This window comes from Cyprinodon tularosa, unplaced genomic scaffold (genome assembly GCF_016077235.1).
Source record: "Cyprinodon tularosa strain WSP-4 unplaced genomic scaffold, ASM1607723v1 ctg375, whole genome shotgun sequence".
Classification (NCBI taxonomy): Eukaryota; Metazoa; Chordata; class Actinopteri; order Cyprinodontiformes; family Cyprinodontidae; genus Cyprinodon; species Cyprinodon tularosa.
Window position 1 is genome coordinate 744,822 of NW_024039091.1, and position 18,924 is coordinate 763,745.

An 18,924-nucleotide genomic window follows, 5' to 3' on the forward strand; every position below is an offset into this window, starting at 1 on the left:
TCCATTACTTATAATGATGAAAAAGCTGTGAAGAGCTGTGTCAGAGCCAAAACAAATTACGCACACATTGGTTAAACAATAACAAACTTTGAGAAAGAATTTGGCTTGTTATGGGAATACGCATGTTTTCCATGTGAACACCCCTCACTCAGGTACGGAAGAGGATTAGGGCCACTGAAAAAAAAAAAAGTTAACTGATTTTTTTTTTTTTTAATTCAGTTTAGTACGGAAAAAAGTCAGAATTCTGACTTTAATCTCAGAATTCTGACTTTTTTCTCAGAATTCTGACTTTAAACTCAGAATTCTGACTTTTTTCTCAGAATTCTGACTTTAATCTCAGAATTCTGACTTTTTTTTCTCAGAATTCTGACTTTTTTCTCAGAATTCTGACTTGAAACTCAGAATTCTGACTTTTTTCTCAGAATTCTGACTTTAATCTCAGAATTCTGACTTTAATCTCAGAATTCTGACTTTTTTCTCAGAATTCTGACTTTTTTCTCAGAATTCTGACTTTAAACTCAGAATTCTGAGATTAAAGTCAGAATTCTGAGATTAAAGTCAGAATTCTGTGATTAAAGTCAGAATTCTGAGATTAAAGTCAGAATTCTGTGATTAAAGTCAGAATTCTGAGATTAAAGTCAGAATTCTGTGATTAAAGTCAGAATTCTGTGATTAAAGTCAGAATTCTGAGAAAAAAGTCAGAATTCTGAGAAAAAAGTCAGAATTCTGACTTTAATCTCAGAATTCTGAGAAAAAAGTCAGAATTCTGAGATTAAAGTCAGAATTCTGAGAAAAAAGTCAGAATTCTGACATTAAAGTCAGAATTCTGACTTTTTTCCCATACTATACTGAAAAAAAAAATAAATAAAAATCAGTTACTTTTTTTTTTTTCAGTGGCCCTAATCCTCTTCCGTACTCAGGCATTGTTTAGCCTTGCAGGTGAAACTGAATGAGTGAAAACTTTTTTTTTCAGTGAGTAAATAGCATAAATCAATATATGATATAAGAGAGATCTAAATTTTCCGACCACAACCTGGCAGGAAATAGTCAGAAAATACAATTATTCACGTTTTACCGTACAATTAATTCCTATTTTGATTGAATTTCTCAAATGTATTTACTGCATTGCTTTGAAAACATAAAACAATGTATTTCATGTGTTCCCAATGTAATAAAAAATGATAACAGGATTTAATAGTCTAATACAAGGGTGTAACTTTGTAATGAAAGTTGGTGGGGACACTCTAGGGGTGGGGGCTGATGGATGTACAGTTACTCCACCCAAACGCTTTGATTAGGTTTTTGTATTTTCCAAAATTGAGCTCAAACATATATTTATTGAATGCTTTCATATTGTTAAGAACACAATAGAACCAAAATAAACTGATATTTATATTTATGGATAGTTATATATTAATTTATGTTAAAAAAAAGAATGAATAACAGCCGATTCTGATGCCAACAGCAATATAATGCCTCCCTAATATGCACACAATTTCAGTTTTATTCATCCGTCCAACCAGAAAAATGTGGATTGATTGATTGGATGTTTTTCCTTTTAGCTACATCAGGGATTATCCTCCTTCAAAATCAGCAAAATCAAATTTAGAAATTTGTCCCACATATCGCTGAGAGCCAAAGTCTATTCAGACTAGAAAAATAGCTGTTCCTGCGAAACGGCTGTGAGAATGCTGTATGCTAAACTGTAAGCTTAAAATGGCAGAAACCACTGAAATGACATGAGATAGAAGATAAATGCTTTATTTCTTTGTTGAAAAAAGTAGAAACATGTCGGGCATGTTATGAATTAGCAGTAAACAGAAAAGCTTAATGCTTGTCTAGAAAGATTGCTGAATTAAGCCAGTTTTGAAAATATATGCTGAAATGTATTAAATTATCAGAATCAGAAAAGAAAAACTTGAATCTTATCTGGTTGAAGAAATAAAGGTTTGGTTAAAATGTTGAAGAATGTGGTATTGAATGAGCAGCTTAGAGCTACATAAGAAACTTGATTAAAGTGTTGAAAAGTTGAAGTAATGTAAAATATGGACAGAAAGTTAATACAGAAATAAACTAAACTTGGAAACAAAAAAGGGCAAAGTAGCTGAACTGTTAGTGGAATTTTTGAAGTTTTGCATTCATTTATCTGGGCCAGAAACAGCTTAATATTTCAAACATTATAATAATTGAAATTACCAAAAGATATAGCATAACCCTCCAGAAGAAGCTGAAGGTTTTGATACCAAAATTGTTGAAATCGGCTGAAGTATGTGGGACTACTTAGAGACGGAAAAACGAAAAGAATGCATTAATGCATTCTCACTTGATTAATGGTGGGGACATGGTGGGGACATGTCCCCTCCAAGCCAAAGGTGGTGGGGACAGTGTCCCCTGTCCTTCAGAAAGTTACTCCTGTGGTCTAATACATCATTCTAAAATGTATTTATTTTTGATGTGCTGGAAGATAATCTAGGTAGTGGTGCAAAACTCAAAAGTAAGTTTGAAGGTGAGGATGGGGCTTGTCCACAAATATAAATGTCCTTGGTGGGAGCATAGTTGTTTTATCCATGGGCGGTTCTAGACAGGGGCCAACAGGGGCCAGTGCCCCTGTAGATCACATCCTGGCCCCTGTTATGGCCCCTGTACTGAAGACATAATACTAAATAATAAAACATAATACATTCTAATGATGATATGCACTGGAACAGACATAGTCACTGACAGGTTTACAAATTCTGTTTTACTAATTATTTAAAAACAATAAGGTGATAACTTCAGCGGTATTGAGATAGGATCACAGTTTTCATCTGCTAAATTTTTTTTCAAAACAAACAAATAAAAAAAAAACCTTTTTAGGGCTGACTTTATCAGTTTTTCTTGAGTTCTAATTCAGATTTTATAGAAAACAGTAATTTTAACTGAAATTGAATCAAAAAATATGTAAAATTCCTAAATTATGAATGTATATTGACCTTATAAGACATATACTTTTATCAAACCTAACTGAATAGAAGTTTCACTTCATGCAGCTAAGTTAATATATTTGAATCTCTTGCCCTGTTTTTTTTATTTCATGATTCTTTGGGCCCCCATGAAAACATGCTGGCCCCCTCCTGGCCCCCAGGTACATTTGGTCTAGAACTGCCACTGGTCTTATCTTACCTCTCACCCAATGACCTCTGGATAAATTTCCCCTTAACAGGATCCTGCGAGAACAAGGTGATACAGATAATGTTAGGATGTTGTGCATCTAAAGATTATTTGTAACAAACTTCTATTGCAACAGTGCAACAGATAATTCGCCATTGGTTTTGTTTAGAATATATGCATTTTTTTGTTGGTCTGGGTTTCAGAAGTAAATTTCTACACGTTGATGCAGAGGAGGTTTAAAAGTTTTTCCTTCCTTGTAGTAAGTCTAATTTCTAGTTTTCTATGTTTATTCTACATTCAAATGTTGAATAAAGCCCACATCAATGGTTCAACTTCTCCTAAAATCATTAGAGGGCGCTGGTGATCAAATATCATGCAGATACCATCCTGGAGAGAAATATCAGCTGTGCTGCTGCCATCAACACCTTTGTTTCTAGATGTTGGAGCTTGGCCTGTTTTCCAGTGTAGTCCTGTTTCTCTGACTGTGACTAACTGGATGTGCTCTCTTCATCCTCTGACATGGGAGCTGGCTCGGAGCTCGTCTGCCTGGCTGTGTGTTTCCTGAACGGGGCCGCCTGTGGAGCTGGTTGACAGTTGCCTTTTGTATCTATGCTTCTTTTTCTATGTCTGCTTCTGTCTCCTTGAACCCCAGTCGGCCTCAGCAGATGGCTGCTCACACTGAGCCTGGTTCTGCTGGAGGTTTCTTCCTGTTCAAAGGGAGTTTTTCCTCTCCACTGTCGCTACAAGCATGCTTAGTGTGAGGGATTGCTGAAGAGTCAATGAGTCGATGCAATCAGCTGCTTTTCCTTAGGTAGAAAACTTTGAATCAATTTCACTGGATGATCTGGTGAACTGGAAAGTTCCTTGAGATGACATGTGTTGTGAATTTGTGCTAATTATAAGCCACATTAAAAAAATAATTGACACACACACACACACACACACACACACATATATATATATATATATATATATATATATATATATATATATATATATATATATATATATATATATATATATATATATATATAAACAAATAGTAACAGCTAGTACTGATGTCAGCAGCGATATATCGGGCATCCCTCCATATATATAATTTCAAATAGGGAAACTATGCATTAGTCCATCTATTTCTGTAATAAGAAAAATATGTAAACCTGAAAGGTACTAAAAGTAACAGACTAAAAAATTATGATTCCAAAAAGAGGGATTGCTTCCATTTCATCATTGCCATTGATTAATATCCCCTCAACAAGCAGGAAAATTTAATTTAGTCTTAATATTTAAGGTTTTATTTGCATTGATTCACTGATTTTACTGTATTGTATTTGCTTTGAATCTTTATATTTCAATGTTAGACTGATTTTATTTTGTCATTTTTTTTACACAAGTGTAAACAAAAAGTCATTTCGTTTAGAATAGGTCTCTAGACTATTAAAGTACAGCCTTGAAAAAAGTAAACAAATGACCATATAGTTACAGTTCTAACATTGTTATATTCAGAACTTCTGAAAGTTCTTTAAATCTGAAATTCTTCCATCCTGTTCAATAAATGATCAGTGTTTTTAATTCAGAGTAATTTCCATGTGAATGTGCTTTACCCGAGGCATCCATGTTTGTCAAAGAACACTACTGCCACCTACTGGTTAGTGACGTCACGGTGCGGTATCGGCTGTTGATCAAGTCCCAGTGCTGTATCTGGTGTTTGTCACAACGCGCTATTATCCAAGTCATCTTGAAAACATTCTTCTTCCAAATGTTGGCTACATATTACGGGTTTTTTCTCTGGCCAGAAGTTTGATGGCTTTACTTAATCACTATTACGGTACTATTTTTACGGTACTATTTTTTTTTTTATTATTTTGTTCAAACCCCTGGCGATTGTTCACTGGAAATTGTACTGATATAAAATATATATAAAAAAAATAAAAAAACTCCAGACCTCCTAGCATCACTTAAAGCAGAAGCAGGAACATTAAAAGAAAGAACGCTTGCTTTTCTAACAAAAAACAGCACTAAGTTTGTGTGAATAATAAATAAAACCAACAAAATCAACCAGCAATGGTTAAATGCATATAAATCTAATTCTTTTATTTAATGAAGCAACAATTCTTAAAATACATTGAATCCAAACTTTATTTAGGTAACCTTTACTGTACAACCCATCGGTAACAGTGAAACGGAAACTGCTCCGAGCAAAATATCCAGAAAGATCGTTTACAGTCAGGAAGAACATGAATATCCGAGGTAAACAGATACAGAAATCCCAGCATTTTTATTTTTTTTATGTACAACTAAAAAAGAAAGGGTTATAGCCTACAGTTTCTTATTAAAGCTGTCCTGCAGACAAACAGGGGAGCGTGGCAGCAGCCATGAAGGGCCAGGCAGTGAGCAGGAGCTCCATTGCATCAGGATTTCAGCAGAAAGATCAACTGAGAACCAGCCGGTTCCCATCAGTCCGTTCAAGAATGGAGGCAAACTCATTAAAAAAAATAAAATAAATCACACATCTCAAACATAACTTATGATTTTAATCACACGGAGTCATCAGTAAACAAGACAGGCAAAGGCGCAGGAGGTGTCAGGCACAGGTTCATCTCCCCCAAAGGCTGCAATGCTGGAACAAGTCGATCAGATTATTAAAAGAGCTTTAATGCGTGATTTTATTTCTAAACAATCAGAAAAAAAAATCTTATAGTGAAGTTTGGTTTTAATGAACTGAAGGTCTTAATATGGATCCTTTCTCCTGAATAAAAACACCTTATCCTTTATTCATTCCTATAAATCTTTCATGCATTTCAGACATTTAGAGAAATTATTTATATAAGACTGAGAAAAGGAGGAACCTCCCATCTCTAAACCATCCTGATTTCAGATTTGCAAGTTGGAGCTTGTTCTTCCTGTACAACTGACTGAATCTCAGAGGTTGTTCTTTCTCGTCTAATTGGATCAACTTCATTCATACGCAAAGCATTTTACAATTCCAGCAAAGGGAATTAATATTAACTAGAATTTTGCTGAAATGGAAGGTAATCTAAGCGTCCGCTACACATGTGCGCTGAAATTTGAAAGCTTTAAAAAGAACGTTTCTCACATTTTTATTCAAAAGAAAAATAATCCAGATTTTATTAAGCCGATAAAACAGATCTAGAGGTGTTAAAACGAATGTTTTAACAGAGGCAGATGAGAGGAAAAATAAACCCAGAGTTTCCAGATGTTTCAATCCAATACAAACTTCTAGAGGAGTGAACAGATAGTGACAGGAAGCAGAGTGAATGGGCGCCGTGTAACGCGTTTCTTTTTGTGTGCAGAGGTTGGTTCTTCACATTCCTCCAGAGGCAGGCCTCATCATGTACCTCCTCACACCGTACCCTCGCAGTATGCACGCAAACACTCAATCCTATACGGAAACGCAGAGGAGCCACAGGCTGTTTTTGTAAAAAGGGGGGGGGCATTTCTTTCACTCTTTGACCTCCTAGAAAAAGGAGCAGAGTTTGGCAAAGAGACTCATCCTGCAACTTTAATCTGTAGAGCGAAGCCTGAGCTCTTCTCGTTCCAGTTTTTTCATCCATGTGCAAACTAGAGGTGCTGTGGTAGACGTCCGGATGGAGGCTTTAGGATGGAGCAGCCAGCAGTGCAGCCCTGAGTCTCTGCTGCTCTGACAGCAGGGGGCGGGCTGCTGGCGAGAAGCAGGAGGACCCGGCTCAGTTAGCCGCCCAGGCCTCCAGGTCCGCCATGTCGTCCTCGTCTTCTTCTACCTTCTTCTTGGCTAAAGAAAACAGGAATAAAAATGTTATTTTCTCTTTGAATCCAGCAGAACAGTAATGGAGCTGAGAAAAGAAGCCCCATCGACGCGCGTCCTCCTACCTGGTTTAGTTGGGAGCGACGTAGATGGTACGCTCGGCAGGGGAACGTCTTCCGTTCCTTCGATTTCCAAAAGGTTTTTGTCCAACTCTTCCTGCTCCAGCTCCTCCAGCTCAGCAATGAGCTCATCCTGAGCAGAGATACAGAAACAAACGCTGTCATCTACCAGTTATATCCACAGTTACCAACTTCAGGTTTTAGCCTGAAGATAAAGAAGAGGAAGGGAATCTTCCATCTGATTAAAATACAATCTGAATGCAACAGCTGCCTTTTAGCTGATGTGTTTGGGGTCTGATGGGATCTTACCTCGTCAAACTCCTCCCCAAAGCCGACCGGTCTGGAGATGGCGTCTGCAATTTCCTGGGACACCTCCTGCTGCTCCGTGATTTCAGCCATCAGGTCGTCTACTTTGTCTATGTCCCTGTTTGCAGGGAGACGAGATGGGAAGGAGGTGGCGTGGAAGGCAACGAGGATGCCGGAAAAGAAACGGAATAAAAGAAACGGTTAACGGGCATTAATTGAGAAATAGAAAGAAAACGGATTAATCTGAAACGCGACTCACATGTTTTCGTGAGCGGCCTTCATGGCTTTGGCAGCAAAGCCCATGTTTTTCAGCACTTCAGTGTTGGTGTTTGCGTTCTCCAAAGCCTCCCTCTGGAACTCGATGGTGGACAGCGTCCCGTCAATCTGGGCCAGCTGCTTCTCATAGCGCTTTTTCCTCTTCAGGGCCTGGAGGGCCGCTGGAATGGGGAGTCAAAGAACAGCTTAGATGAGGTTGAGCAGTCATCCAGGTCATAGTCATTCCACAACAGTTAAAAAACAATCCACTGGACCTTAAGTTTGAAGACGTTTCTCTTCCCATGCAGGAAGTTTTTCAATTCAAAATGTCAGAAATAGTGTTGAGCTCCAGGCTTTATACAGCAGCCCATCAACATTGCAAAAACGACATAAAATAAGTCAATATTTCTTAAATTAAGTGTATTCACCCTTAATTTGAGCAGGTAAATGAGATTGTTTGCCAATGGAATTAGTATTTTTACTCTTAAAATAATTGGACAATATGCACTTAAAATAAGAAAACACAATTGCATTGTCTTATTTCAAGTGTAAATTGTCTTGTTCCAAGTGTAAATTGTCTTGTTCCATTTGCAAAACATCTTTTTTACCCCCTCAATTCAAGAACAAATGCACTTATTTTCAGAAAAAAATGACTTATCTAGATTTAGAATTTTTGCAGTGAAAGCCTTGTTTTTATTTCAAAAACATGCAAATTCAAACAGACGAACCTGTGAAGAGGTAGGGGTTAATCCCTTCCCACTATCATCGCAACCCCAACCCCTTTACACGGGAACAGAATACCTCACCTCTTCAGCCAGGCCAACAATTACCTCTAACGACCCCCCTTTCAGAGACAGACAGGTATGGGGCATTGCAGGATGACAAAGAAGCCAAACGACCCCCATTCCAAAGGGGTGGACCCGTTCATCTGTTTCTATTTGCATGTTTTCAAACAAAAACCAGGCTTTGTTGGGCTGCTGGATAAAACCTGGAACCTTTGTATTTTTAATTATTTCTGTATCTCTGTTTCTGTCTCCTTGAACCCCAGGTTTCTTCCTGTTCAAAGGGAGTTTTTCCTCTCCACTGTCGCTAGAAGCATGCTTAGTGTGAGGGATTGCTGAAGAGTCAATGAGTCGATGCAATCAGCTGGTTTTCCTTAGATAGAAAACTTTGAATCAATCTGACTGGATGATCTGGTGAACTGGAAAGTGACCTGAGATGACATGATGTGAATTGGAGCTATAGAAATAAACTGAACTGAATTGAACTCAATGCTATTTCTGACATTTTTAATAGAAAAAGCTTTGTGGATGGGAAGCAAAACGTATTCAAACTTGAACACAAAGTACAGTGGATTGATTTTTAACCTTTTTTGGAATAAGGTGGAGCAAAACAACATCTCTATAGATCCATTTATGGTAAAATCATGGTTTCCCATTAATGACATCATTAATGGCCAGCCACAGTCCTGTTTGGGCTCACCACAGTCTTATATAGACACAGAGAGAGAGAGAGAAAACCACAACAACAAAAAGATCTGTCAGTTTATCAGACCGTTCCACAGCTGTACTTTCATACCGCCCGTAACCCAGCGCCACAGAGACAAACTGTTTACAGCCGTAACCAAGCGACAGGAAGAATGCGCATCACGCTCATAGATGGTCAGTGGCAGTTATAATTTTTTTGCAGCGCGCATCCCGCCCTCCTTTATAAAGATGCTGCCCCTGCTGCCCAAGCATAGCCATGCAGATTTGAAAAATTAAAGAAAATATACTAGCAAGTCAAACTCTGTTAGCTTTATCTACCGTCCAATCTTTGGGTTTCATTTAACCCTGCAGAAACAGCGTGTTTAATTAGATTTGATCTTTCTTTTTTAATCAGTAAATGAATCAGAACATTTAAACTTATTACAATGCGATCATTGGTGAATATTCTGCAGGAATACACAGAGTTAAACATGCGTCTGATCCCAGCCGGCCAACGACCAGCAGGAATGAAAATACTAAAGATAAAATATTTGCATCATAGTAAAATTCAGGATTTTTTTCCAAAAGCTGACAACAATACAGGTTACTGTAGGTTAGAAGATCACAACACCACTGATATTAAACTGACACAAGCAACAAAAAATGTTTCAAGTTTTTTTAAATCTACCTAAAAGCTGCTTGTTTATCACAATTAGGCACATTTTTCACATATTCTGTCTAATTTAAACAGATTTAAGATTATAGGAACTGTTCCTTTAGCAATGACAGCAACCTCTCTTTATAGGTAATATCATGAAAATCTGCTTTTTGACCTTCAGTCTCAGGCTTTGTTCAGGAGAGGTTAATTATGACGACGTCATGAAACGGAGGGAGCCCTGATGAGGATATAGGTCACTTTGAAAGGCCTAAACAAGCAGAATACTGGAATTTAAATATATTTCTATAACTTTATTTAAAGAACAGATTCAAAACACTGAGGTTGCTCGGGCATCCATCCATCCTGGCCCATTTGTCTCTTCTTATATCTGCTCACTTTTTTCTATGGAAGCGAATCTTTACCATATTTCAAATGAAAAAGCATTTTAGAAATGCTTTTTCATTTTAAGAACGTGGCTGCATTGTTTGACTCAGAAGGTTTTTTCGTTTTCGAGTTATTTACAGTACTTTGCTGGCAGACCACGGAAACAAAAAAGCAAAGTCCGCTGTGTTTTCTCTTTGATTATGGCATAAAATGTTCAGTGTTAAAGAAGAAAACGCAAATGCAAATAGGATGATTGATTACTCATTTCATTTATGAGTCAAATAATGCAGCCACATTCTTAAAATAAAGACGCATTTCTGGAAATGCTTTATCATTTTCAAATTTTACATTTCAAATTGAATTTTGGTATGTATTTGCTGGGGTACATTTTGAAAAATAAATCTCAAATGTCTTTTTCTTTTTAATTAAGTAAAAGGATGAGCAGTGTTAAAGAAGAAAATGAAAATGCAAACAGGATGATTGATTACTAATTTCATTTAAACAATGCAGCCAAATTCTTAAAATGAAAAGGCATTTCTGGAAATGCTTTTTCATTTGGAATATGGTAACAATTTGCTTCCATATTTTTCTGCCTGTTTTTGAATCTCACAGTTTAACTGAAACCTGAAGAAAAACATGTAACTGACCAAATGGTTTGAATCTGAAGCAGGTTTTTTTTGTAAACTAATGAACTGGTGGAGGACCAGTGAGGCGCTGAGCCACCATAGTGATACTGGTGAACATCCAGACAGTCGTTATTCTGTTTACCTGACTAACCAAATGGACTGCAGTAAAATCACTGTTGTTCACAGGTGGAATCAGAGCAGGGGGGCCATATTTAACTCTGTGGTTGTTTACTGATGTTCTGTCCTTAGATTTTCACCTAACCCTATTCTAAGAATGACCGTCCCTCTCGCACCCCGATGAGGTAATGGGTTGAAATATGAATGAAAAGGTAACTTTTAAATATATACTTTAAGTTCTTATATTCCTTATGCCTGGATGCGCTAAAACTGTGTCTGAATGAAAACTATTTTTACCTGTATGGAGAAACATTTTAGTGGACGTGCTACAATCAGTGTCCAATAAATATATTCTCTGCTCAGTGGATAACATTTTCCGCTTTTTCATCCAACAACGTTCTATAAAATTTCTGACAAAACATTAATATGTTTAAATTTTCCCTTTCAATTGATATTTCAATCTATTTTCTCATAAATGTGGGTGTGTTTAAGGCGATGCATGCTCCTGTGCCAGGGGAGGAAATTCTCGGCAGGCAGGTTTTTCTCAGCACAACACCGGTGGAGTCTGACATAGTGGAAAAATCGCAAATCTTCCTTTAGGAAGTAAGCTTGTGTGAGCGATGCAAACAGCAACCTTCAAACAGAGCGTGCACGGGGAGAATTGGACTGGTGCACGCTCTCACATGTGTTTTATAAGCATTCCCTCTCGGGAGTGGGTGCAGGGTTGTGCATGTGCGGGGCTTCTTAAAAATTCATGAAAATCCTCCACTCTACCCAACAATCCACTCATTTTGAAGTAATCCTTGCCTATTCTGCCTACCCAAATGGAAAAGCAAATAACTTAGGAACTTTAAGCCCAAATTAAACGTGCAATACATTATCTGAAAGCTGACACCTTCTTTTTTGGGTGAGTAGAACACAGCCCAAGCTGCATCAGTTCAAACATGACTCAAAGTTATTGTTTTTTTTTATTCTTGAAAATAATAGGTCTTTTTTAACATCAGTAATAAAGAAATATAAATGCAGAAAATGTCAGACCTCTAGCTACAACAGTTCCAGAGCTGTGGGGCCTAACCAATCACAGCAGGACTGTATGAGGCGTAATATCGCTCTACTTGGTGCATCATTGGCCGACAGTCAAGGAGCGCTTCAGTGGCTGACCCGAACTCCAACCGTGTCATACAAAGATACGGAAACTTTTGTCTTGTTGGTAAGAAGACGATGTTAAGAAACACACCAAACATCGAGGAAACAATTATTATGAAGTAAATATTAGCAAGATGCTAAGCATTAGCTACGACCAGCTAACTTTTTGGATGTCAATAAACGGATGTTATGGGCGATTTTCTCATCATGGAATATTTTTATCATGAATTTGCTGGATTACTTTTAACCTTTGGACCCTTACGGACAAATGGAGTATAAACAATTGAAGATTGGATTTACAAAACAGCTTCTGGACGCCTTCAAAGGGATGTTTTTGTGGCTGCTTTGTCATATTTACGTTTTGGCATGCGGCTATATCTGTTTTAATTGTGTTTTGGTGCTCGCTGTGTCCATAAAATGAACTTGGTGGTTAAATTGTGGAGAATCTAAGCTTTCCAACGATGTCTAACATGTCTATATTGGTAAAAATTTTGACCGTATTAATTTTCATGTCGTCTGGTTTATTAGTTGTAAACGCTTTAAAACGGGTCGCAGGCGACCCGGTGGGTTTGGAGAGGTTAAGCGTTTTACTGCCACCTACATGGCTGGATTGAGAAAGTCTCCATTTGGATCCCCATTAGCTTCAGCTTGATCTATAAGCTATATCTGGTGACATGGTATTTGACCAAAATGTGCTTTTCTTTATAAATTGTGATTATATTGCTATAGTATTGACTTGCACAGCGCTAGTGTAGAACAGCGCCACCACAGATCCTTCCTTCCAGCAGATGTAAAACCTTTTAACCATCACTGCTCCCAACAAACTTGATAAGACGTTCATATTCCTGATCAGATTTTTTCTGATCAGGAATATGAACCCTCTGGCCCTCTGACCACCATCAGTAGACAATGCAGGTGAAGTGTCTTGCTCAAGGTCACAACGACAATGAAAGTCGGAACTGGGGCTTGAACCGTCAATCCTTCGATTTCAGGGCAAACTCCTACATCCGACGCCACTGTCGCCCCATATAACTATTAAAAACTTACATAAGTCGGGGTATAGATAAAGTCCAGCCTTAGAGTTTGAATGGATACCGACCTTCTTAACAACACACATTAGTTTCATGACACAAGCTGCAGGAGTTTTATTATGTGCCATTCCTACTCACAATCCAGCAAAGTTTGGTTTAATGTCTAATTCACACAACACAGAGCTCCACACTATGGTCACTGTGTTCCACTGGGAGCCAGATGGCAGCTCGCAGTTCCAGTCTGATCGGATTATTCATGCATCCAGACCCAGCTCCTTCTCCTAAAACAACATTATCTGACGTCACATGAATCGTTATCAGATTATGCAGCTCAGAGAAACAGCCAATCAGCTCTCATGGGGTTACTTTATGGTTCTCTGATGTTCCTGTTCCTTTCAAAAAGCATATTTTTATCTTTACAACCTGCTTTCAGTGGATATACTGATATAGTTTATAGATAGCCTTTATATTCCCGCTGCTCCCATCAGACAGAAGGTTTAAGTTTCCGGCAGCCTGGAAAGAAAATCGACAAGAAATGACTTATTCAGTTGGCTGTCTGCCTTTATGTCACCGTGATGAGGGAGAAAATCGAACCGATCTGGGAACCATTAAATTTATCTTTGAAGCAAAGGTGACAAAAAAAGGGAAAAGAAATCGTTGGACGTGTCTGATCAATGACCACGGACCTGACAGTTTCCATAACTTCCTGTTGCGCCGCAGTCCTCTGGTTTTCTCTTTACCCTCATTGGACTAAAATAGATACCTTCAATCAAACAGGTTTCTGTGTGTGGTGGAGGCAGACAAGGCACGGTTCTGGATTACCATGTCCGATATGATGAGAACAGGTTTGGTATGTTCATCATCCCTTCCACGCTTTTACTTTATCAACAGCCAGGAGGAGGGGTTGAGGAAACGGCCAAAAAAATTCATGTTTGGAAATAAATGCTCCACTACGGAAAAGGATTAGGGCCACTGAAAAACAAAAAAAAGTTAACTGATTTTTAAATTTTATTTCAGTTTAACATGGGAAAAAAGTCAGAATTCTGACTTTAATGTCTTTAATCTCCGAATTCTGACTTTTTTCTCCAAATTCTGACTTTTTTCTCAAAATTCTGACTTTTTTTATTGTCAGAATTCTGAGAAAAAAGTCAGAATTCTTACTTTTTTCTCAGAATTCTAAACTGAAATAAATAATAAACTGAAATAAAATGTAAAAAATCTGTTAACTTTTTTTTCCCCACTGGCCCTAATCCTCCTCCGTACTCCACAAAAAATAGTTTTACTATAATTTATATTAGCTGCTAAAAACCAGAGATGATAATCCTCAGGGTTTGTTATTCCAGTATAGATTTAATGACTTATTAGCAGCAATGGTTTCAGGAATAAACCAACTTCTAAAAGCAACCTGATTTAATTAAAGTATTAGATATGACAACATACCCGTGGTACACAGGTACAAAAATACAACTCATTTCTGAAACATATTTTCTAAGTTAGAAACCAAATATGACAATTCTAGGAAATGAATTACTATGAACAGTTGAGGGCTGGGTGTTATGTTTACAGGTTGGTTACCCCACTGTAAGTCATGTTTTAATACCTCCTGCTCATTTATTTGTTTTAACCCCTTAAACCTGACGGGTTCGTTACCATCTAACACCAGCTGATGTTTATCCATTTATAGAGATGGCCATAACACAGTCACATGGTGTTTCATCCACACACCTTTCAAATGGGGCTTTAAGTTTTCTAAAAAAAATTTGGAATTTTTTTTTTCCACAAATATTTTTTGTTTTGTGGCTGCATAAGTGAATAAAATGAGATTTAAATTCCACCTGAAAAGTGCGAATGCAACAGCAGTTATTAATTTTAGACCCGCCCCCTAATTGCCACCATCATTGGAAACTAGAGGCTCAGACCTTTACAAGAAGGGGTCAGAGGTCATTGTGTGACCATTTCAGTTTATTAATATGCATTACATTAGCTTGCTCTGTTATTCTTATTTTCTATACATTTTGGTGATATTATTGGTAAATGTCAATAAAATAGCAGCTAAATCTTAGGAGCAAATGCTTTGCCTGATGTAGATGGTCTCCAATAATCTAAATCAGCATATTTGCCTGACCAGATTCCTTTTTGAGTAGAAAAAATGCATTTCTGCTTAATTTGGCCACTTTTGGCACTGTGTAAAAATCCCATTTCCTCCTAGCACTCTGCCCACTGAAACCTTTGTGGAACAAACATGCATCAACTTATTCAGTCCAAATTAGCTTAATTTATAGTCAAAATGTGGATCTATAAAGTCTGAGGGTTCAACCAGAGTTTCAAATGGGCTTTCATGGGGTTTTGATCATCTATAAATCAGACCGGTTATATGTAAAATAGTGGTTCCACCTGAAAAATATTCCTCAATGTCTTTCTGTTATACAAATAACTTTTTTTCCCCAATTTATAGTTTAAGAGCTGAACTTGCTTTTATTCTCATTTGCTTTCTGGGCTGAAGGGGTTAAACTATATTAACAACCAAAGAGGTTTGTTAATAAACAAAAAACGTTCTTGCTCCAAACAAGGCAATTAAAGGTGAAGTCCCATGAGGTGAGTCACTTCCCTGGAGGTTAGCCAGCGGGCTAACTAACCCAGCTACCGACTAACTAGCAGGCAGGCCGTTTATCAGCTGAAGCCGAACAGTCGGGGAGGTTTTACTCACCTCGTTTGTTTTTGGTTCCGTTCTTCTTCGCCGTCAGGAGCTCATGTTCGATCTTCTTCTCTAAAAACTCTTGTTTTTTGGCCAACATCTCCTCCGTGTCCCTGAGTTTCTGGACAGCCTCTTGGGGAGTCGGTCCCTTCCCTCCCTTACTATTGCTACCGAATATCTTACCGAACAGCGACATTTTGGTGTGACTCGGTTCTAAAGTTACTTGCAGCTTTAAACACAAACCAACCAAAGGAGAACCGCTGATGAAGGGAGCTCTGTGAAACGTCCAGTCGCCTCAGTGCCGCTGCTGATGTTTTCGTCTTCTTCTTCCGCTTTCTCCACACAGGCCTCGTGATGTCATTACGTAAGCGCGGTGACTCATGCGTGCATGATCACGGTCACAGAGGGGGGGATTCCCACTGCTTTCTCTTCTTCTTCTTATGGGGTTTTATGGCGGTTGGCAGACTTGTGAATTGTGCATTACCGCCACCAACTGATATGGAGTAAAGCAAGAAAACAGAAAACGATTCACCCCCCCCCCCCCCCCCCCCAAAAAAAAAAAAAAAAAAAAAAAAAAAAAAAAAACCTGTGTAACTTAAACCAACATAATACTAAATCACATTTGCCCATATAATTTTTAATTTACTCTAGGTCATCTTAACTCTGCCAGTTTCTGATGGTCCCATCGGTCCTCCCATCATACTTCCAACCATCTCCCAGTTCAAATCTTTAATGTCCAGATATTTTTCTGCAGCCTTCACTATTATTTTGATTTTTTCCGTTTTTTTTGTTGTCTGTGCAGTACAATTAATTACTTCTACCATGAAAAGAACAAAATTTGTCTTTTTAACAATAAGTGAGTCTTCATCAATTTTTTGATTCTCTAGAGGTTTGGAATTTGCCGTGTGTTGAACTGTAGGTTTGGGTTTTTCTGACTGAGATGGGATCCTTTTTGCAGCTTCAGCGTAGGTTATTCCGAGCTCAAATTTCATTTTTTTAATTTCCTCAGACCTTTTGCTTGCTTCACAGCCGCGATAGGCAGCAGTATGTTCTCCACCACAATTACAGCATTTTATTTTAGCTTCTTTTCCACATTTTCCGTACTCATGTTCTCCTGCACACCTTCCACACCTCTGTTTCCCTTTACAAACTGCTGCAATGTGACCGAATTTTTGGCATTTGAAACATCTCAATGGTGGAGGATTGTAGATTTTGACATTATAGCTTATGTAACCGATGAATACTTTGCTTGGTAATTGCTCTTCCTCAAATTTAATTAGCACTGATAAACTGTCAGATCTTTCTCCGTTTCTTGTTGTTTTTAACCGTTTTACTTCTTTTACTTTTGCACCGCTTATGTTTTCCAGAATCTCTTTTTCAGAAATTTTTAGAGGAACTCCTCCAATGACTCCCCTGCTGATCTTTTTGTTCTCCATTAGGCTGCACTGAACTCTTATCCCGTCAATTTTGTTGATCCGTATTGCTTTGCCTTGCTGGGCGCTGTCTCTGCAGTTAATTAGCAGGTCTCCACTGTACAGAATTCTGGCACCTCTGACTTCTCCGACAAGTTTATTGATGGTTTTTGTTAAGTGAACCGGATTCCAATTTGTAAAAGAGTCTGCCTGATTAACGACTTTGAATATGACTTTGAATTCATTTTGTTGTGCTGTGGAATGTATGGAATGATCATCACTGGATTGTTCTGAACTAGATTCCCCTTGAACTGATCTCTGTTTTTTCCGCTTTTTCTCATTTTTTGATGTTGCTATCTTCCAACCTTCATTGTCACTATTTCCCTCTTCCATCCCACAAGAATCGCTTCCTGTTTCCTCACTACTCACGGCCCAAGACATTTCTCCATAAGCAGCTTCAAAACACGCGCCATGCACCAAACGACCATCCACATGCCAAAGGGCTCTCGTCCTCTCGCATCTACCTCCTCCAAGCTTTACACTTTTAAAATGGCGCTACGCGAGCCGTGCTCGGCAGGAATTCCCACTGCTTTCTCTCTCTGTCTCTCCATATATATATATATATATATATATATATATATATATATATATATATATATATATATATATATATATATATATATATATATATATATAGTTTTTAAAAGTTTACTGAAGAGATGTGCATTCCATTACATTACAGAGCACTTTCTGAAAATACACAAATAGGGGATAAACAACTTATGCTATACTATTGGGGAATAAATAAATATTACTACCGAACATTTTTAAGCGGAAAAAAATAACTATGGTGAGATAATGAAAAAAAGACTCTTGATTCAGCAAGGAAGCACAAGGATCAGGACAAACTTTAATCCTTCTGCCTGTAATTAATCTAAATGGTTGTGTGTGTATTTGATACATTGTGAGGCCCATTTTCTAGAGAAATGGCACTTTCTGGGGAACAACTGTCACTTGTGGAGCCAATGCCTGGACCCCATGAGGGAATGGTTGTTTACAAAGGTATGAATCTGTGATGGTTAGGTTAAGGGTCACACTTAACATGTGCAAATGCATTAGTCAATGAAAAGGCCCTGCAAAGATAGAGAGAAAGGTTTGTGTGTCTCTGTGTTGCCTTTCACCTGTGGTAGAGAGGCACCTGCCCACCATGTGGATAAGTGGAAGAAGATGTATTGATTTGATAAAGCAACAATTTAAATTTGTTTTTATTTAAAAGGCAATTCAAATTAGGCAATGTTTTTCATCTATTTAGGAATATTAGCCTTAGTATGGCAAGCTGTATCATAATACAATAGACAATATCTAGTGACAGTAACCCATACTATTTACATTTGATCACTGCTGCCCTTTATGGAATGGAAATGTTAATTTACTGGTTGGAAAGCTGCACTAAACAAAATTCAGCTTTGTATACACTATGGGTATAAAAAATGACAATAAAGATTGTCTAAGTTAAAGTCTAAAGTCTAAGTTCAAAAGCACGTTTTTTTAAAGTCAAATTTTAAATTGTGCTGCACAATCATCCTCCAGTATTTAGTAAACAGTTCTGCTACAAACAGCATCCTGCAAAAATAAATATAATTAAAAGTCAATTAATCACAAATTAACAGTGAAATATAACCACTTAAATGTATTAAATGGTGTTTTAGATAAACAAGGGAGAAACTGGTTGATGGATGCTGTATGTCTAATAAAGAATATAGAGATTAAAGGTAAAAAAAAAATCTACAAAACTTAATCAGAGACTAAAAAGA

The 18,924-nt window shown here is 37.6% G+C and overlaps 1 protein-coding gene across 1 annotated transcript; it reads right to left on the reverse strand.

The window, feature by feature from the left end:
• Nucleotides 1–6,394: 6,394 nt before the first annotated feature.
• chmp4ba (charged multivesicular body protein 4Ba) lies at nt 6,395–16,056 on the reverse strand. The gene is made up of 5 exons (XM_038296716.1): nt 15,711–16,056; nt 7,580–7,757; nt 7,324–7,438; nt 7,021–7,147; nt 6,395–6,922 (listed from the first exon to the last, which is right to left on the reverse strand). Exons 1-5 carry the CDS (start codon nt 15,892–15,894, stop codon nt 6,858–6,860), a joined length of 669 nt encoding a protein of 222 aa, XP_038152644.1. The 5' UTR covers nt 15,895–16,056; the 3' UTR covers nt 6,395–6,857.
• Nucleotides 16,057–18,924: the final 2,868 nt, after the last annotated feature.

What these genes read in the sequence shown, in the direction of transcription:
- chmp4ba (XM_038296716.1), bottom strand. Translation starts at nt 15,894, where the DNA reads ATGTCGCTGTTCGGTAAGATATTCGGTAGCAATAGTAAGGGAGGGAAG. An exon ending in AAGGCCGCTCACGAAAACAT is followed by an intron (nt 7,439 to 7,579) that starts GTGAGTCGCGTT and finishes CCCTGCAAACAG; the next exon opens with GGACATAGACAAAGTAGACG. An exon ending in TTGGGGAGGAGTTTGACGAG is followed by an intron (nt 7,148 to 7,323) that starts GTAAGATCCCAT and finishes ATCTCTGCTCAG; the next exon opens with GATGAGCTCATTGCTGAGCT.